This window comes from Heliangelus exortis, chromosome 5, assembly GCF_036169615.1.
Source record: "Heliangelus exortis chromosome 5, bHelExo1.hap1, whole genome shotgun sequence".
Taxonomy (NCBI): domain Eukaryota; kingdom Metazoa; phylum Chordata; class Aves; order Apodiformes; family Trochilidae; genus Heliangelus; species Heliangelus exortis.
This window is the reverse complement of record NC_092426.1, coordinates 35702972-35717344: the sequence shown is the minus strand read 5'-3', so window position 1 is coordinate 35717344 and position 14373 is coordinate 35702972. Positions and strand designations below refer to the sequence as shown.

The following is a 14373-nucleotide window of genomic DNA, read 5'->3' as shown; positions in this document are numbered from 1 at the left end:
ACCCACAAATGCTATGTGTTTAAAAAGAGCTTGTTTGTCTGCTTGGCTAGCTCAGATTGGTCATATTTTTCATCAGACAGTGCTAGCAGAATATTCCTCTGTCCCAGGGACGTATTCAGCACCAAGCTCTTCCAAGACTCTTACAATGTTTAACTAACTGGCATTATTCATGGCCATATATGTATATAGATATATAAATATAGATATAGATATGTACCCACAGGACAATACACATTGCAACAATGTTTGTAACAAAAAATACAGCTCATAGCATTAGACAGTGACTCATTGGTAAATTCTCATCCAAGAAAGCATCTTCTCCCAAAGGGAATCAGAGGAAAGAAAAACAAATTCTCAGCTCAGCACTCTTAATACCTCAGGTCAGCCATGGCTAACAACATTGTAGGGAAGATACACTTGTTCCCTGAGGGAGACATTGTTTCTTGCACCACACATTTGAAACTGCATTATAGCCTTGGAATAGGTACTTTGCAGAAGACTTAAGTGGGTAAAAATCTTGGTCAAAAACTTTCCAGACTCTTTGATATTAGGTGCATAATGGTTATGTGTGAACGCCCATTTTTCCATGGTTAGGAACCTGGCTGGAAAAGCTAAGTCTGAGTTTGCTCATTCTTATTCCCCCTTCTCCAGCTTGTTTTAATTCCATAAAAAAGGTCATCCATAGAAGCAGGCCTAAATCAGAACATGCATTCCTGCTTAGCAGGGTTTTCTTACATTACACAATATATGAAAACCAGCTGGTCAAATCCAGCCAAACTGACATGTGCACGTAAAAGTGATTTTGTAAGGCAGAAAAATTACAGTATGCCTTTTATCCCTGAAAGAACCCTCCAAGGTTTGTGAGGTATACATATAAACACAACTAATGAAGTGCTTCCACATCTCAAGAGACAGCTGCCTCCAGCTGGATCAAGGCACACTACAAGAATGCACTCCATCAGCAGAGAGAAGAATTTTGTCAAAAACTACCAGAGCAAATTCTTGCCATTACAAAAGTGCCCTGGCATCTTTCAATGGGAATAGCTGGTATGCAGGAACGCTGTACAGTTGATTATAAAGTTCTCATCTAAAAAAATCCTAAATGCACATGGAGATTAAACTGCACTAAATTCAGTATTTCCACCTTCAGAGGGATGAAAGGTTGGTTCAATCCTGGCCAGATTCAAACCTGTTGTTCCAGGAAGTCTGGGTGCTTGGAAGCCTAAACCATCCTGAAGGGATGTCTACAACTGACTAGCTTTCAGCTTAAAAAAATGAAACTTCTGCTGACATCAAAGCTTGTTGATTTGTTTTCTCATCAGAAGTTTAGGTTTAAAGTATTTGCACAAGGTTTGGCCATTATATAAAGGTGAGTTGAAGAAAAAATCTGTTTTGTCCAAAATCAAAACACATACGTCCTCCTTCTTTTCCTTTTTCTTCTTCCTGGGGTGAGAGTCAGATTCCTGGGAGGGGGCATTGAGCTCGCTGGAATATTCTCGTATTAAGACTTCAATGGCCCCTTTAATTATCTGATCTCTTCTCTTGGTTTCCTCATCCAGTGCGTCATCGTCATCAGCTGTCGTCTCTGGTCTGGAGTTCTAAGGAAAAATTGCAAAGTAACATCAATCAACAAATTGAGAATGACACTAGTTTTATTTCAGAAGTTCACCTTTGATCATGACATTCATGCCCCTACAGTACTTACTAAAAACAAAAACAATAGAAAACCACAACCCCACCGCCACCAACAACCCAAGAAAACAAAAACCCAGCAAACGAGAAGTCCACAAAAAACAAACCACCTACAAATAGTTATCAATTGCATTATTTTAGTCAGACCTTTCCTTACCAGCAATATCATAGGGACCACATAGTATTACATGTGGAATGGCTGCAGAGAGCAAGTGTATGTTTGCATAACAGAACATAAAAATGGGAGATTAAGGTGGTAGACAGGAAAAGAGAAAGCACACGCAAGCTCACAGAAGGACTCTCACTAGGAAACAGCTCTTGGTCAAAGTTTCTGCCTTTTATCCTCCAGAACTTCAAGTCTTTTCAAACAGCAGCTCCTCAAAGCCTTCTACTGAAGTGCCATGCAATCCAAATGTCTACATCTAACTTTTAAGCTGCAACTTATAATGGGAATACTATAGAAAAGAAACATTGTTAGGGACAGCACTCTTTCTACAGCAAACAATTTCTTATTATGGTTGATCAGTTAATTTATAGTTCCTCGTTTTTTCCCCCTTTTCCACCTTGTAGGAAGGAAAGGGAAAACACACAAAAAAGAGCATTTCAGGAAATATCATACGAAAGGGTAGAACAATGACCTGCACACTGAGCAAGGAACCCACCTCTTGATCCCCTGAATCTTTTAGAAAAATGGAATCTCACCTGAGAATCCAGCTGGGTATCCCGTCAAGCAATAGGTGGTGGGTGGAGTGAGGGGGAGGGAAGGGTCTGATGGAGCAGCAGCTAAGAATGAGGGGGAAGGGAGGATTCAGTTGGAGCTGAAGAGGCTGCCAGGCCAAGGAAGAGCAGGCTGAAAAGAGCTAGAAGGCAGTGACAGGGAGTGGAATTGAAGTGGTCCAGGGAGAAGTGATCAGGGAGAGGAGCTAATTAGATAAAGGTTTGCTTGGAATGTTTCTATAGGAAACTGTGTTGTGGGTTCATTTTTTAATAAATAAGATCAAGAAAAAAAGTTGAAACTTTTGGATCTGAGTGGCACCAGCACACCAGTGATAGTATGAAGGGAATTGCAAACAGTAGGATTACTATACACACTTCATCAATATTCCTTGGCAATTCACACCCTTTCTTTGCACCACCACAAACAAAACCAACATTTGGATCTAATTTCACTCTTTTCAAAATCAGCACATTCTGTTGTTTTCACCAAACCCCAGAGTACAGAGGGTACTCATAACCAATCCCCCAGGACTGATTGCAACCTGCAGGAGCTCACAAAAGCCAAAATTCACAAGAGATTTATAAGAACTCCACAAATACTTCAAGGTTGTTTACAGTATCAGCTGTGAAGAACAGTACTACAGGTGATGCCAACAGGGAAGTGTGGAATGGAAAGGGCTGTCAAGGTTAAGTTAGTACATTACTCCAGTACAAAGCCCATGAAGTCAGCTCCCTGCTTGACTGAGCTACTCCATTTAATCCCAGGCACTGTGTACAGAGTGAAAAAAGTGTCAAGTACTTAATCACCCTTATGCCTCTAGTTCTGGTTAAATAAAGTGAAGTACTTTTGTTCCAATTGTATTTTACATGTATTTAAGAACCATTCCAACTTGGAATTTAAAAAAATTACCTGCTACAGTGTGATTAGTACTTCAGTCTGAACAAAAGCCTCTTCTCACTTTCAGTTCACAAAAAATAGCTGTTTTAAAGTACTATCTTAAGGCAGATGCAGAACTTTAAAATACAGACCAAGCCAAACAAAAACTAGATCATGATGTCAAGTATATTATTTCAGCAAAATCTATAAAATTTATTTTAATCCAAATTTTCAAGTATCTCAAAAGAATTCAACACATTAAATATCTACCATATTGTAAATACAAGATGTAAATATTAGATATTTACAAATATCTACCAATTATTCCAAATAATTATTCCAAAACAAATCCTTAGCTCAAGAAAGAAATAATACAAAATCAATTTCCCCATCTGCCTGTTAGATGCCCATTGTCTCATAACTGCACCATCCACTAAATAATGTACTTTTTTTTCCATGTTTGCTTTTTCTAGATCATCATCAATAGAGGAAAAAGAAACTCCAGCTCTCCTCAGAAAGCTGATTTACAGACTCTGAGAGAGTAACCATTACAGTTGGAGTTTGTATACTGCCAAGAGTTTCAAAAGAAAAAAAAATAAAGAAGCAACAGAATCATAAGGTATAGAACATACCATGACACTTCAGAATTAATTTGAGAATTAATTCTAGAGATTCAGTTGCAGCTTATAGGTGAGTATGAATGATGAGCTTACACTTCACTGCCTTTCAATGTATCTTCAGATTCATTTAATATGTGATTCTGGCAAAATCTTAAAATGAAGAATAGAATAGAAACTAAGACACTCACAATCTTACATAATACTTATGATACATTGCCACCCTGAAAAAAAATAACACAGGTCACACATTATATACCTACCCCATTAGAAGCCTTTTTCTTTGCTTTCCATTCATCTAGCTGAGCCTTTGTCTTTGCATCAACTTTGACTAGCAGCTTCTTCTCTCCAATCTGGAGGTCATGAAGCAGTCTCAGTGCTCGTAGTGTGGATTCTGGTTCTTTGTACTCACAAAATCCAAAGGCTGAAACAGAAGATTGAAGCGAAACATAAAACTGTTCAGGCTCTTCAGGTTATCTACTTCGTATTAAAAAAGTGTCTTGAATCAATAAAATTGGAACACTGGCATTCCTTTTTTTTAAAACCAAGAGTACACATCATAGGAAGTCAGAAAGATCATTTCCTGCATTACTCTTTGATATAACTAATGGCCCAGTGAATAAGGTAAAAGCAATATATACATTGTAGATAACCCATTCCTGGAAACATTCAAGGTGGGACAGGACTTTGATTAACCTGATCTAGTTGAAGATGTCCCTGCTGACTGCAGGAAAGTAAAGGTTGGGGGCTGACCTGCTGGAGAGCAGTGTAGGTGAAAGAGACCTGGGGGTCCTGGTAGACAAGAAGATGACCATGAGCCAGCAATGTGCCCTTGTGGCCAAGAAGGCCAATGGCATCCTGGGGTGCATTAGAAAGGGTGTGTACTCTAGGGGGCCCTGCTCTGGCAGGGGGGGTTGGACTAGATGATCTTTCGAGGTCCCTTCCAACCCCTAGGATTCTATGATTCTATGATTCTATGAAAGGGTTGCACTAGATGACCTTTGAAGGTGCCTTATGACCCAAATCATTCTATCATTGTGTTTGCAAAGCTTTTGACAAAAAGCTTTTGTTTGTAAAGCTCTCTGTCTCAGCTAGGGAATGCAGTCTATATGATGACATTTCTCTGGTGAATTTGGAATTATCTGAAAACCAAGAGCATCAAGAAACCTACAGAGAGGGGCACTTCAAGGTAGGTTGTTAACACCTTATAAAATCAAAATAAACATGATGTGTACAGAAGCTGAAGAAACTGAGTCACATATTTAAAAAGAAAAATACCTACGAAAGACAGGAGAACAGTAACAGAAAAAAAATGTAACCAAAATTGTTTACTAGTTTGTAGGAGCTAGGAACTGTATCACCTAGAGAAAGGTCGCAACAAAAAATAAACCAGTTCAATCTGACAACAGGGAAGAAAGACTAATTTTACATCTCCTTAACATAGAAGGATAACACATAGTAATTGAAAAAACAGTGTTGCAAATATGCACCTTTGGATGCTAAGTACAAACTGCTAAACCTTTCTCAGGAATGGTCTATAAACTCCTGATTTAGCTTCAGAACAGAAGAAAGGTGAGCAAAATTAGGAGCCCAAAACATTTTCCCATTTAACCTCTCTCAGTTTACTTTTCTCCCTCTGTCTTGATTCCAAGAACAGAAAATTCCTTTACTAGAAAGTATTTCACAGTTAAGTATCATACGCAGTATCTTAAAATACAGAAATATTAATAGTAATGTGTCAGACATTTGAAAATTTGCCAGATGATCAAACAACAGTCTGACTAAACATTGTAACTTTCAATAATGTTGAAAATTATTAAATAATTACCTTGAAGTTTCCCAGATGCCCCTTGTACTCTCTTCCAACTCAAAACCAAGCCACATTTCTGCATTAAAGATAAATATTATTAAATAAATATTATTGTTTATGCTAAAAACACAGCAAAACTTAGACACTTTTTTGCAAAAAGATGACATGTAAAAAGACTCAACACTATAAAGAATAAAATATACCTATGTTCACCGACAGGTATAGTTTAAAGAAAGCAGTTTAGCCTTTCACTGACTGTAAGCCCAAGCTTAATGAACTGCTACTACAGTGAGGAGGACTAACTCTACTTTTAGTTTCAATCCACTCTTTGTGGGTCACAACAAAATTCATCAACCAGGGATGAAATTTAACAAGCAGACCACTGTACTTACTGCTAGAAGCTGCCTTATGAGCATGTCTGAGGCCTTCTCAGAAATGTTGCCTACGAAAACGGTGGTAGTGGGACCGCTGTTTTCATCATTTTCTTTGTTCTTTAGGCCAGGGTGTTCTTTTCTCACTCCCAAATGTTTTCCAACCATAGACACTGTGGTAGGAACTAATACCTAAAAAAAAGGAAGAGAGGGAGTAAAATAAAGTGTTGGATTGGGTTCTGGATGTGTGGGGGTTTTTTTTATTTTTTATTCATTTAAATCTGTAAGAGAAAATACTATCTGAAATAGAGCAAAACAAAAATACTGCTGCCATCTACAAGTTTTGCTCTCCATTTTATTTTGCTACCATCTCACCCCCTGTAGCTGTGATACTTACAGTTGGAGCAGGTGCCATAATGCCCATTGGTACAGGAATCATGGGGGTCCCTGAGAAAGACAGGACAATAATATTAATATGCCTTGTTGAGATTTCTGAAGAATACAAATGAACTGATCTCAGACATGATTTCTAAACCAGACAGCATTTTAGTCACATAAGGATCTCACAGTACTGATTACAAGTAATGCCTTAAGCATTCAAGCACAGCCCAAGTACGCTAACACAAGGTGTACATCCCAGTCACTTTTACCATATTACCATTTCAACTTTGCCTGTCACAAACTTATTTTCAAAGTACATTCAAGCCATGGCATTGCTCTAGGAGACAGCTGTACAATGACTGAAGCAGGGAATTCCACAGAGAGCAAAAGCAGCTGAAGTCCTACAGACAATAACTTCTCTCCTGACTTGCTCAATTCTCACAGCACAATCGATTCTGCTCACAGCTTAGAGATGAGGTCCTACAGAGAATGCCACCAGGTTTCATGTACTATTTGTGCAACAGCTTAATAAAGGTGGCCTAGAAAACCTCAGCCCAGAAGCTACCTAACTGCTTAACACTTGATAGTTTCTCAAACTTAATTTAAGAGAAGAGGAGGCTCCTGGAGAAGAGGAGGCTCAGAGGAGACCTCATCACTCTCTACAACTCCCTGAAAGGAGGTTGGAGCCAAGTGGGGGTTGGTCTCTTCTCCCAGGCAACTCTCAGCAAGACAAGAGGGCACAAGAGGTCTCAAGTTGTGCCAGGGGAGGTTTAGGTTGGACATGAGAAAGAATTTCTTTATTGAGAGGGTGATCAGACATTGGAATGGGCTGCCCAGGGAAGTGGTGGATTCTCCATCCCTGGAGATATTTCAAAAGAGCCTGGATGTGGCACTCAGTGCCATGGGCTGGGAACTGCAGCGGGAGTGGATCAAGGGTTGGACTTGGTGAGCTCTGAGGTCCCTTCCAACCCAGCCAATTCTATGATTCTATGAAAATAGTATTTTATCAGGTAAAATCTGTAGTAGCTTCTTTCGCACTACCAAATTCACCAACAGCTTTAAATACTATCATGCAAGCCCACATCTGATCATAGCAAATAAAGGCTGTTTAACTTTCCATGACAGCTGCCAGAGGAAGTCAAAGACATCAAGTGAATGGATTTGAAAACTACCTGCTGGCCAGCAGACATTGAGACTTAAGAACAATAAAGTCAATCCCCTGTTCTTCAGAGAAATACCCTGTAGGGATCCTATTTTTTCATGCTACAAAAAACTTTGTCTTTCAATCCTTCCCTTCTGATCCTAACTTGCTCCATCTCTCCCTCACTGCTGCATTCATAAACTCCTAACTAAACTTTTGCAGCCTTCCCCAACTTTGTCCAGTGCTTAGTCCTGAAACAGCACTTCTCAGACACCCTCTCCAACTTTCTCCTCATCCACTCTGGTTTTACCTTGATTCCACCTTTTCTTTTCCCTCTATCACTCAATCCACTTTGTTAGTCCCAACAAATTAAAAACCATACTGCCTCCTAGCTATCCAAACTCTGTGTATTGCTCAGTGTGTGTCTCTCTCCCATGATCTCAGTTTTAAATTACCATTTTCTCTCATCTCACAGACTGGAGGAACTACTCCAAGATAAGACTTCGGTTGCAAAAAAATCCAAGTTCAGCATCATGGTAATTATAAAGTTACAGCTCAGACAAGATACATAAAAAAAAAAAAAAAAAAAGCCACTAAAACCCTGGTCATCATCAGTGAACATACTCATGATCTAGACCACAGGCATCATTTGGTTGCTATACAAAAACCTGGTACACCTGTATCTTGACTAATGCCTATAGGCCTGGTGTCTGCAATCCAAGAACAACACACAGCCTGAAGCAATTAGCTGACTTAAGTGTTGATACAGCTGCTTTACTAGGAAAGACTCTTGTAAGGTATGGAACACAGCTGAGGTGTACAAACAACAAAATGCAACTTAATTGACTCCCACATCAAAACTGGGCCAGGAGGGGAAATGCTAAGTAGGCATGAGTTTAAAGACATGCATAAGAAAGCAGAACTTCACACAGTAGCTAATGAACTTCCTAAATCTGGTGCAAGAGGTGACAGCAGAGACTGACAGTGACAGCAGGTTCAAAAAAATAAAAAATATTCCTGAATGAGAAGTCCAGAAAAAAACAGGAAAACTGAAGGATCATTCTTCAAACTCCCTATCACTATAGTGGTATGAGGGGACAGACTCAGACAGCAGGTAAGTACACACATGCTCACCCTAAACACCATCTTGTATTCCCACTGCCCAGACAACACATCAATCTATATGGACTGCTGGTCTGATCCACTATAGAATTTCTTACCTATGAACAGTATTTTTTTTACATCTTAATGGTATCTGATAATCTTCAGAGAAGAGAAGAGCTATCAGAGTCACCTCCATAACAAATCTTCCACACTTGAAGATGGAAATGCTACAAGTCCTATTTTTAAGCAAAGCAAGACATTCTTCCTAACTTAATTCTTACACAAAGAGCTCCAGGAGAAACTTTTTTAAAAATTATAGGCCAATTAAACTAACTAGAACATGAAAAAGATAATACCATATGCTACTAAAATTGTGATCTTGCATATGGAATAACTTCACAGTAGACATTAATAAAATCACTGTGACATTTTCTCTGTGACTTATGCTAAGAAACAAGAGTACTCTACATGTCAAAGTATAAGCACAAGTAAGCAAATCATGTTTCAAGTGTGCAGAGAAAAAAACTTTTGCCTAATACCAGTCTCCTCCACTCTACATGCTGTTTGGATTACTAATATTCAAACAAGACTATTTTATATAAAAAGTTAAAACCAGTAAGAGAACAAATAGACCTTTGTCACACATGTTAAGAAGCAAGTGTTCAGAGCAGAACCTTATGCCAAGCATTTTAAAATACTTTCCAGAAAGTTATTTTTAAAACTATCTGGTGTTTTTCAACTGGTGCTAGTAAAGATAAGGGATATAGCTTTAAAATTTAACCTGACATTTTTATGGCATAATGCTACCTAAAAAAAAGAACTGCCTTTGGCAAAAAAACAGGTAACACCTCACGGATCTCAGGAAAAGTAAGTCTAGAAAAATCAGTGCAAGTAAAGATTGGATGGGTGTATGTGCACAAAAGATTGCCCAGTTCAGCCACCTGATTTTTTAATGCCTTTCCTGTCTACAAAACACTTGTGCAAAACAGAGCTTAAGACCATACAGGGAGCTATTTTCTGCAGCCCTTGTGATGAATTTTAAAGGGGTAAATCTCTGAAGTATTCCTCTCTCCAACTGACTCTCAGTCTCCTGATTCCATTCACTGTGAAGGAAAGAAAGTGGCTCCATACCAATTATTTCAAGTCTCCACACAAGAAACAAGCTGATCTTACAGATGAACAAAGAAAAAAGGTGAGATTAGATCTGGGAAGATTAGAAGGAACGAGGAATGTTAACAGTAAGCTTGCAAGATGTGTGGAGCAAAATATGTATGAAGTGGAATTAAAAAAGACTTAAAAAAAATTGGAGAAAAACAACCCAAGTAGTTGGACCTTCTCTGAAAGTTCCTCCTTTGCTTTCACACCTCATGTTCTCAGTATACCTAAATGTTTCCAAAGGCTATTACAATGGTTTCATTAAAAGTAGCTAAAACCCTGTCAAAACAGGTTTTTTTTGACCTACTGTCAAAAACAGGGGCTCTTAGAATACCTAACAAAAGATCACCACCTAGTTTCAGCCCTGAAAAAAAACTTTCCAAGACAAAATCCAGTACTGTCTCTAAGGACTCAGGTCAGAAGTAAGAACTTTTTTGTAGACCAAAAGGAGCTTGCTCCTGTGACATCATCTGTGGGTAAACTAGAAATAAAATTGCAATGTACTTGAATCAGAGTTATTGAAATATGTTAAGAACCCGTAACTTCTGGAAATAACAGTATTCAAAATACTAACAGAACTTACCAGGAGGTACAGGTGGAGGAAATCCAGGAAACTGTGGAGGTGGAATCCCAGGGGGAAGTGTTGGGATTCCCATAGGAGGGCGATTCAAATGTGGTGGAAAAGACATTCTTCCAGTCACAATCTGCCAAAAAAAAAAATAGGAAAGTGAAGTAGTCATTTCCCAAACATGAATTACAAAAGCACTGCAAATTATAAGCACCCATAATGATTTAAAATCTTTGTAGCCATCTTTGTAGCCATTCAACTACAAACTGAAAATTTTCAACTCTTTTTTCCCCATGATATTTGTTAAGTTCCAACCACAGTGTAACTCTCCTTTCACAATGGAAAAACAGCACTTCCAGGAAAGCCTTTCAAAAGTCAGTGAAAAACAAAAGCAGATCTGACTCCTCATACCAATGGCTTACAAGGAGTGCAAATTAAGCAGCACTGAAGATTGTAAAGGTTTTTTTTTTTTAAATAAACTATTTTCTGCAGTATCTGAAAAGAGAAGTAACCATAGGATGGTTTGGGTTGAAAGGTCATCTAGTTCCAGAGCCCCTGCATGGACAGGGACTCCTCCCACTAGATCAGGTTGCAAACAGCCCCATCCAACCTGACCTTGAATGTTTCCAGGGAGGGGGCATCCAACACCTTTCTGGCCAAACTGTTAACAGAGTTTCACCACCCTCCTTGTTAAAAAATAAAGATAAAAATCTATTCTGAATCCATCCTCTCATTGTTTAAAAACCCTTGTCCCACTGTTACAGGCCCTACTAAAAAGTGAGTCCCCATCTTTCCTGTAAAAAACCCTTTATTTACTGAAAGGCTGCTATAAGGCCTCCTGGGAACCTTCTTGTCTCCTGGCTGAACAGCCCCAACTCTCTCAGCCTTTTTCACAGGAGAGGTGCTCCAGCCCTCTGATCATCTTTGTGGCCTGGACTCACTCCCAACAGCTCCATGTCCTTCCTGGGTTGGGGGCTCCAGAACTGGGCATTGTACTCCAGGTGGGGTCTCACAAGAGCAGAGCAGAGGGGGAGAATCATCTCCCTTGACCTGCTGCTCACCCTTCTTTTGATGCAGCCCAGGATACAGTTGACTTCCTGGGCTTCAAGCACACACTGCTGGCTCATGTTGAGCTTCCCATCAACCAACACACCCAAGTCCTTCACCTCAGGGCTGTTTACAATCCATTCTCCACCTAAGCTGTAATTGTGCTTGGGATTACCCTGACCCAGGTGCAGGACCTTCTGCTTGGCCTTACTGAACTTGATGAAGATGTCATGGGCCTACCCTTCAAACTTGTCAAGGTCCCCCTGGATGGCCTCCTTTCCCTCCCTCAACCACACAACACAGCTTGGTGTCATGAGCAGATCTGCTCAGGGTGCACTCATTTCCACCATTCAAAGATGCTAAATAGTTCTGGTCCTGATATAGATCCCTGAGAAATGCCACTCATCAGTGATGCCCACTTGGACACAGAGCACAACCACCCAGTCAATTCCTTCATCACTGAGAGGTCCACCTGTCAAGCACATGCCTCTCCAATTCAGAGACAAAGATGTTGTGCTGTGGTGTCAATGCTTTGCACAAGTGCAGCTGCTCTTCCCTTATCCAGCAACACTGTAAGCCCATTGTACAATGCATCCAACTCTGTCAGGCATGATTTGCTGTTAGTGAAGCCACGCTGGCTGCCAAAAATCACCCTATTTTCCATGTGCCTTAGCACAGTTCCCGAGAGGATCTGCTCCATGATCTTGTCAGACACAGAGGTGAAACTGACTGTCCTGCAGTTTATTTGGTTTTGTTTTTCCTTTTTAAAAATGGGGGTTATGTTTCCCCTTTTCCAGTCAGTAAGAACTTCACTGTACTGCCATGACTTCTCCAATATGACGGATTGTGGTTTAGCAACTTCTTCTGCCAGTTCCCTCAGGACCCATGGATGCATCTCATCAGGTCCAATAAGGTGTGCACCTGTAGGTTCCTTGCTCTTGAACATGATTTTCAACTACTGTTGGCTGATCTTCATTGTCCCAGTCCCTGCCTTTGCCTTCTTTGATTTAGATGATGGGGCCTGAGCACCTTCAGGTGAAGATTGAAGGAAGAAAAGTACTGAGTACCTCAGTCTTCTTCACATCCCAGGTAACCAAGTCTCCCATTTCCTTTCAGAGGTCCCACATTTTCCCTACTTTTCCTTTTATCACTGACATACCTGTAGAAGCTTTTCTTGTAGACTTTGATATCCCTGGCCAGATTTCATTCTATCAGACTTTTAGCTATCCTAACTTTATCCCTTGCTGCCCAGACAATTTCTCTAATTCCCACAAGCCACCCATCCTTATTTCCATCCTCTGTCAGCTTTCTTTTTGTGTTTGAGTTTGTCCAGGAGCTCCTTATTCATCCATGCAAACCTCCTGGTCTTTATGCTTGACCTCCTCTTTATTGGGATGCACTGCTCCTAAGCTTGGAGGAGGTGATCCTTGACTATACACCTGCCTTCTTGGGCTCCTCTTCTCTCCAGGGCTTTATCCCACAATACTCATCCCAACAGGTCCCCCAAGAGGCCAAAGTCTGCTCTGTTCAAGTCCAGGGTAGCGAGCTCTGTTCCCTCCTCTCTGCCCTAAGGATCTTGAACTCCACATTAATTACTAAACCTGTAAAAGATTTTCAGTAAGGCAAGCAGTCCTCTTGCACAAATGATCACACAACTGTGAAACGAAATGAAAGAAAGAACAGGGCCATCCTGATGCATAGCATGGACAGGAATTGTATTTAAGACAACACTGGAGAGATCCCTCAAATTCCAGCATATAGACAGTTAAAAGCTTGGAAAGGGTTCTCTTATCTATTTTTAACTTCCCAGTTCACACATTTAGAACTCACCCTGGAGGACAGCCCATGAGCTCAGAGTCAATATGCTGTCACAGAAAGTAAAGTTTTAACATCATTTGTTGTTTAGATTACTATTATTGTGTTCCTGTTGATGATTCTCTAACAGACACAGCCCAACAATAAAAAAAAACCTCCAAGATCACTCAACACAACTAAAAAGGCAAAAACTCAACAGCTTCCTGACACTGAACACACAAGAAATGGGAAACAAGCTTTGCTGGAGACAGATGTGCCTTCTATACATGTACAAGAGCAGGGAGTGAATGAGTCTTAAATACCAGAAATAAGAGCTAATGCCAGTACTCTACCATAATAACAGAAAAATTATCATAAGAAAATCATATAGCAAAATTTTACCCTCCAGAGAATCTGGAGACAGCTCTAAGATATAAATGTATATAGTGGACTGGACAGGATGAAAGGGAAACTCAAATATATTTGGTAGTAACACTGAATATCAGAACTTACTGATTTAACAACACATATATGACCCTATAGCATCATTTAAAGACATATACAGCTACAGCAATTACATGAGTTCTGTGATGATGGCATTCATTAATTGGCCCCAAAGGGCATTCATCAACATCTCACCAGAAGAGATTAATGCTTTTGTGACACAAGGTCTAAGATGGTATAGGAAAAAAGAGAGCAAAAGCAAACTTTCCTCCAACAATAAACCATAATAATTAATAACATAAGTTTAATAAAATAATAAAGCATAATAATTAATTGATAAACAAAAGCATTTTTTCCTCCTCAGAGTCCATATGCCTAAGAACACTCTGTCATTCTTGAATTTCTGAAGCTAAATGGGCAAAGAAAACCAGCAAAGGTGTAATGCCAAACAATTTATTTGGAAGCATGTTATTTTTTGTCTCATCAGACTACGTGCACATCAGCCAACATTCCTCTAGAATTTGATACTATTAATTAAAACCCTTAAAAATTAAGGGTTGGACTTGGTCCTTTCCAGCCCAGCTGATTCTGTGAAACTTTGATGGTATGGAAGGGAACAGAACATCCTATCTTGAAACTTTTTCCCACATAACCC

The 14373-nt window shown here is 39.7% G+C and overlaps 1 protein-coding gene across 3 annotated transcripts in view; it reads right to left on the bottom strand.

The window, feature by feature from the left end:
• The window catches only part of RBM25 (RNA binding motif protein 25), a 33925-nt gene that overhangs the window by 15293 nt on the left and 4259 nt on the right, over positions 1 to 14373 (bottom strand). For all 3 annotated transcript variants that reach the window (XM_071744563.1, XM_071744565.1, XM_071744566.1), the window contains exons 2-7: positions 10449 to 10569; positions 6482 to 6531; positions 6106 to 6276; positions 5732 to 5789; positions 4167 to 4327; positions 1416 to 1598 (exon numbers count right to left, since the gene is read on the bottom strand). In XM_071744563.1, the coding sequence (XP_071600664.1) occupies positions 1416 to 1598; positions 4167 to 4327; positions 5732 to 5789; positions 6106 to 6276; positions 6482 to 6531; positions 10449 to 10554 (729 nt within the window). In that variant the 5' untranslated portion in view covers positions 10555 to 10569. The remainder of the gene's footprint in view (positions 1 to 1415; positions 1599 to 4166; positions 4328 to 5731; positions 5790 to 6105; positions 6277 to 6481; positions 6532 to 10448; positions 10570 to 14373) is intronic.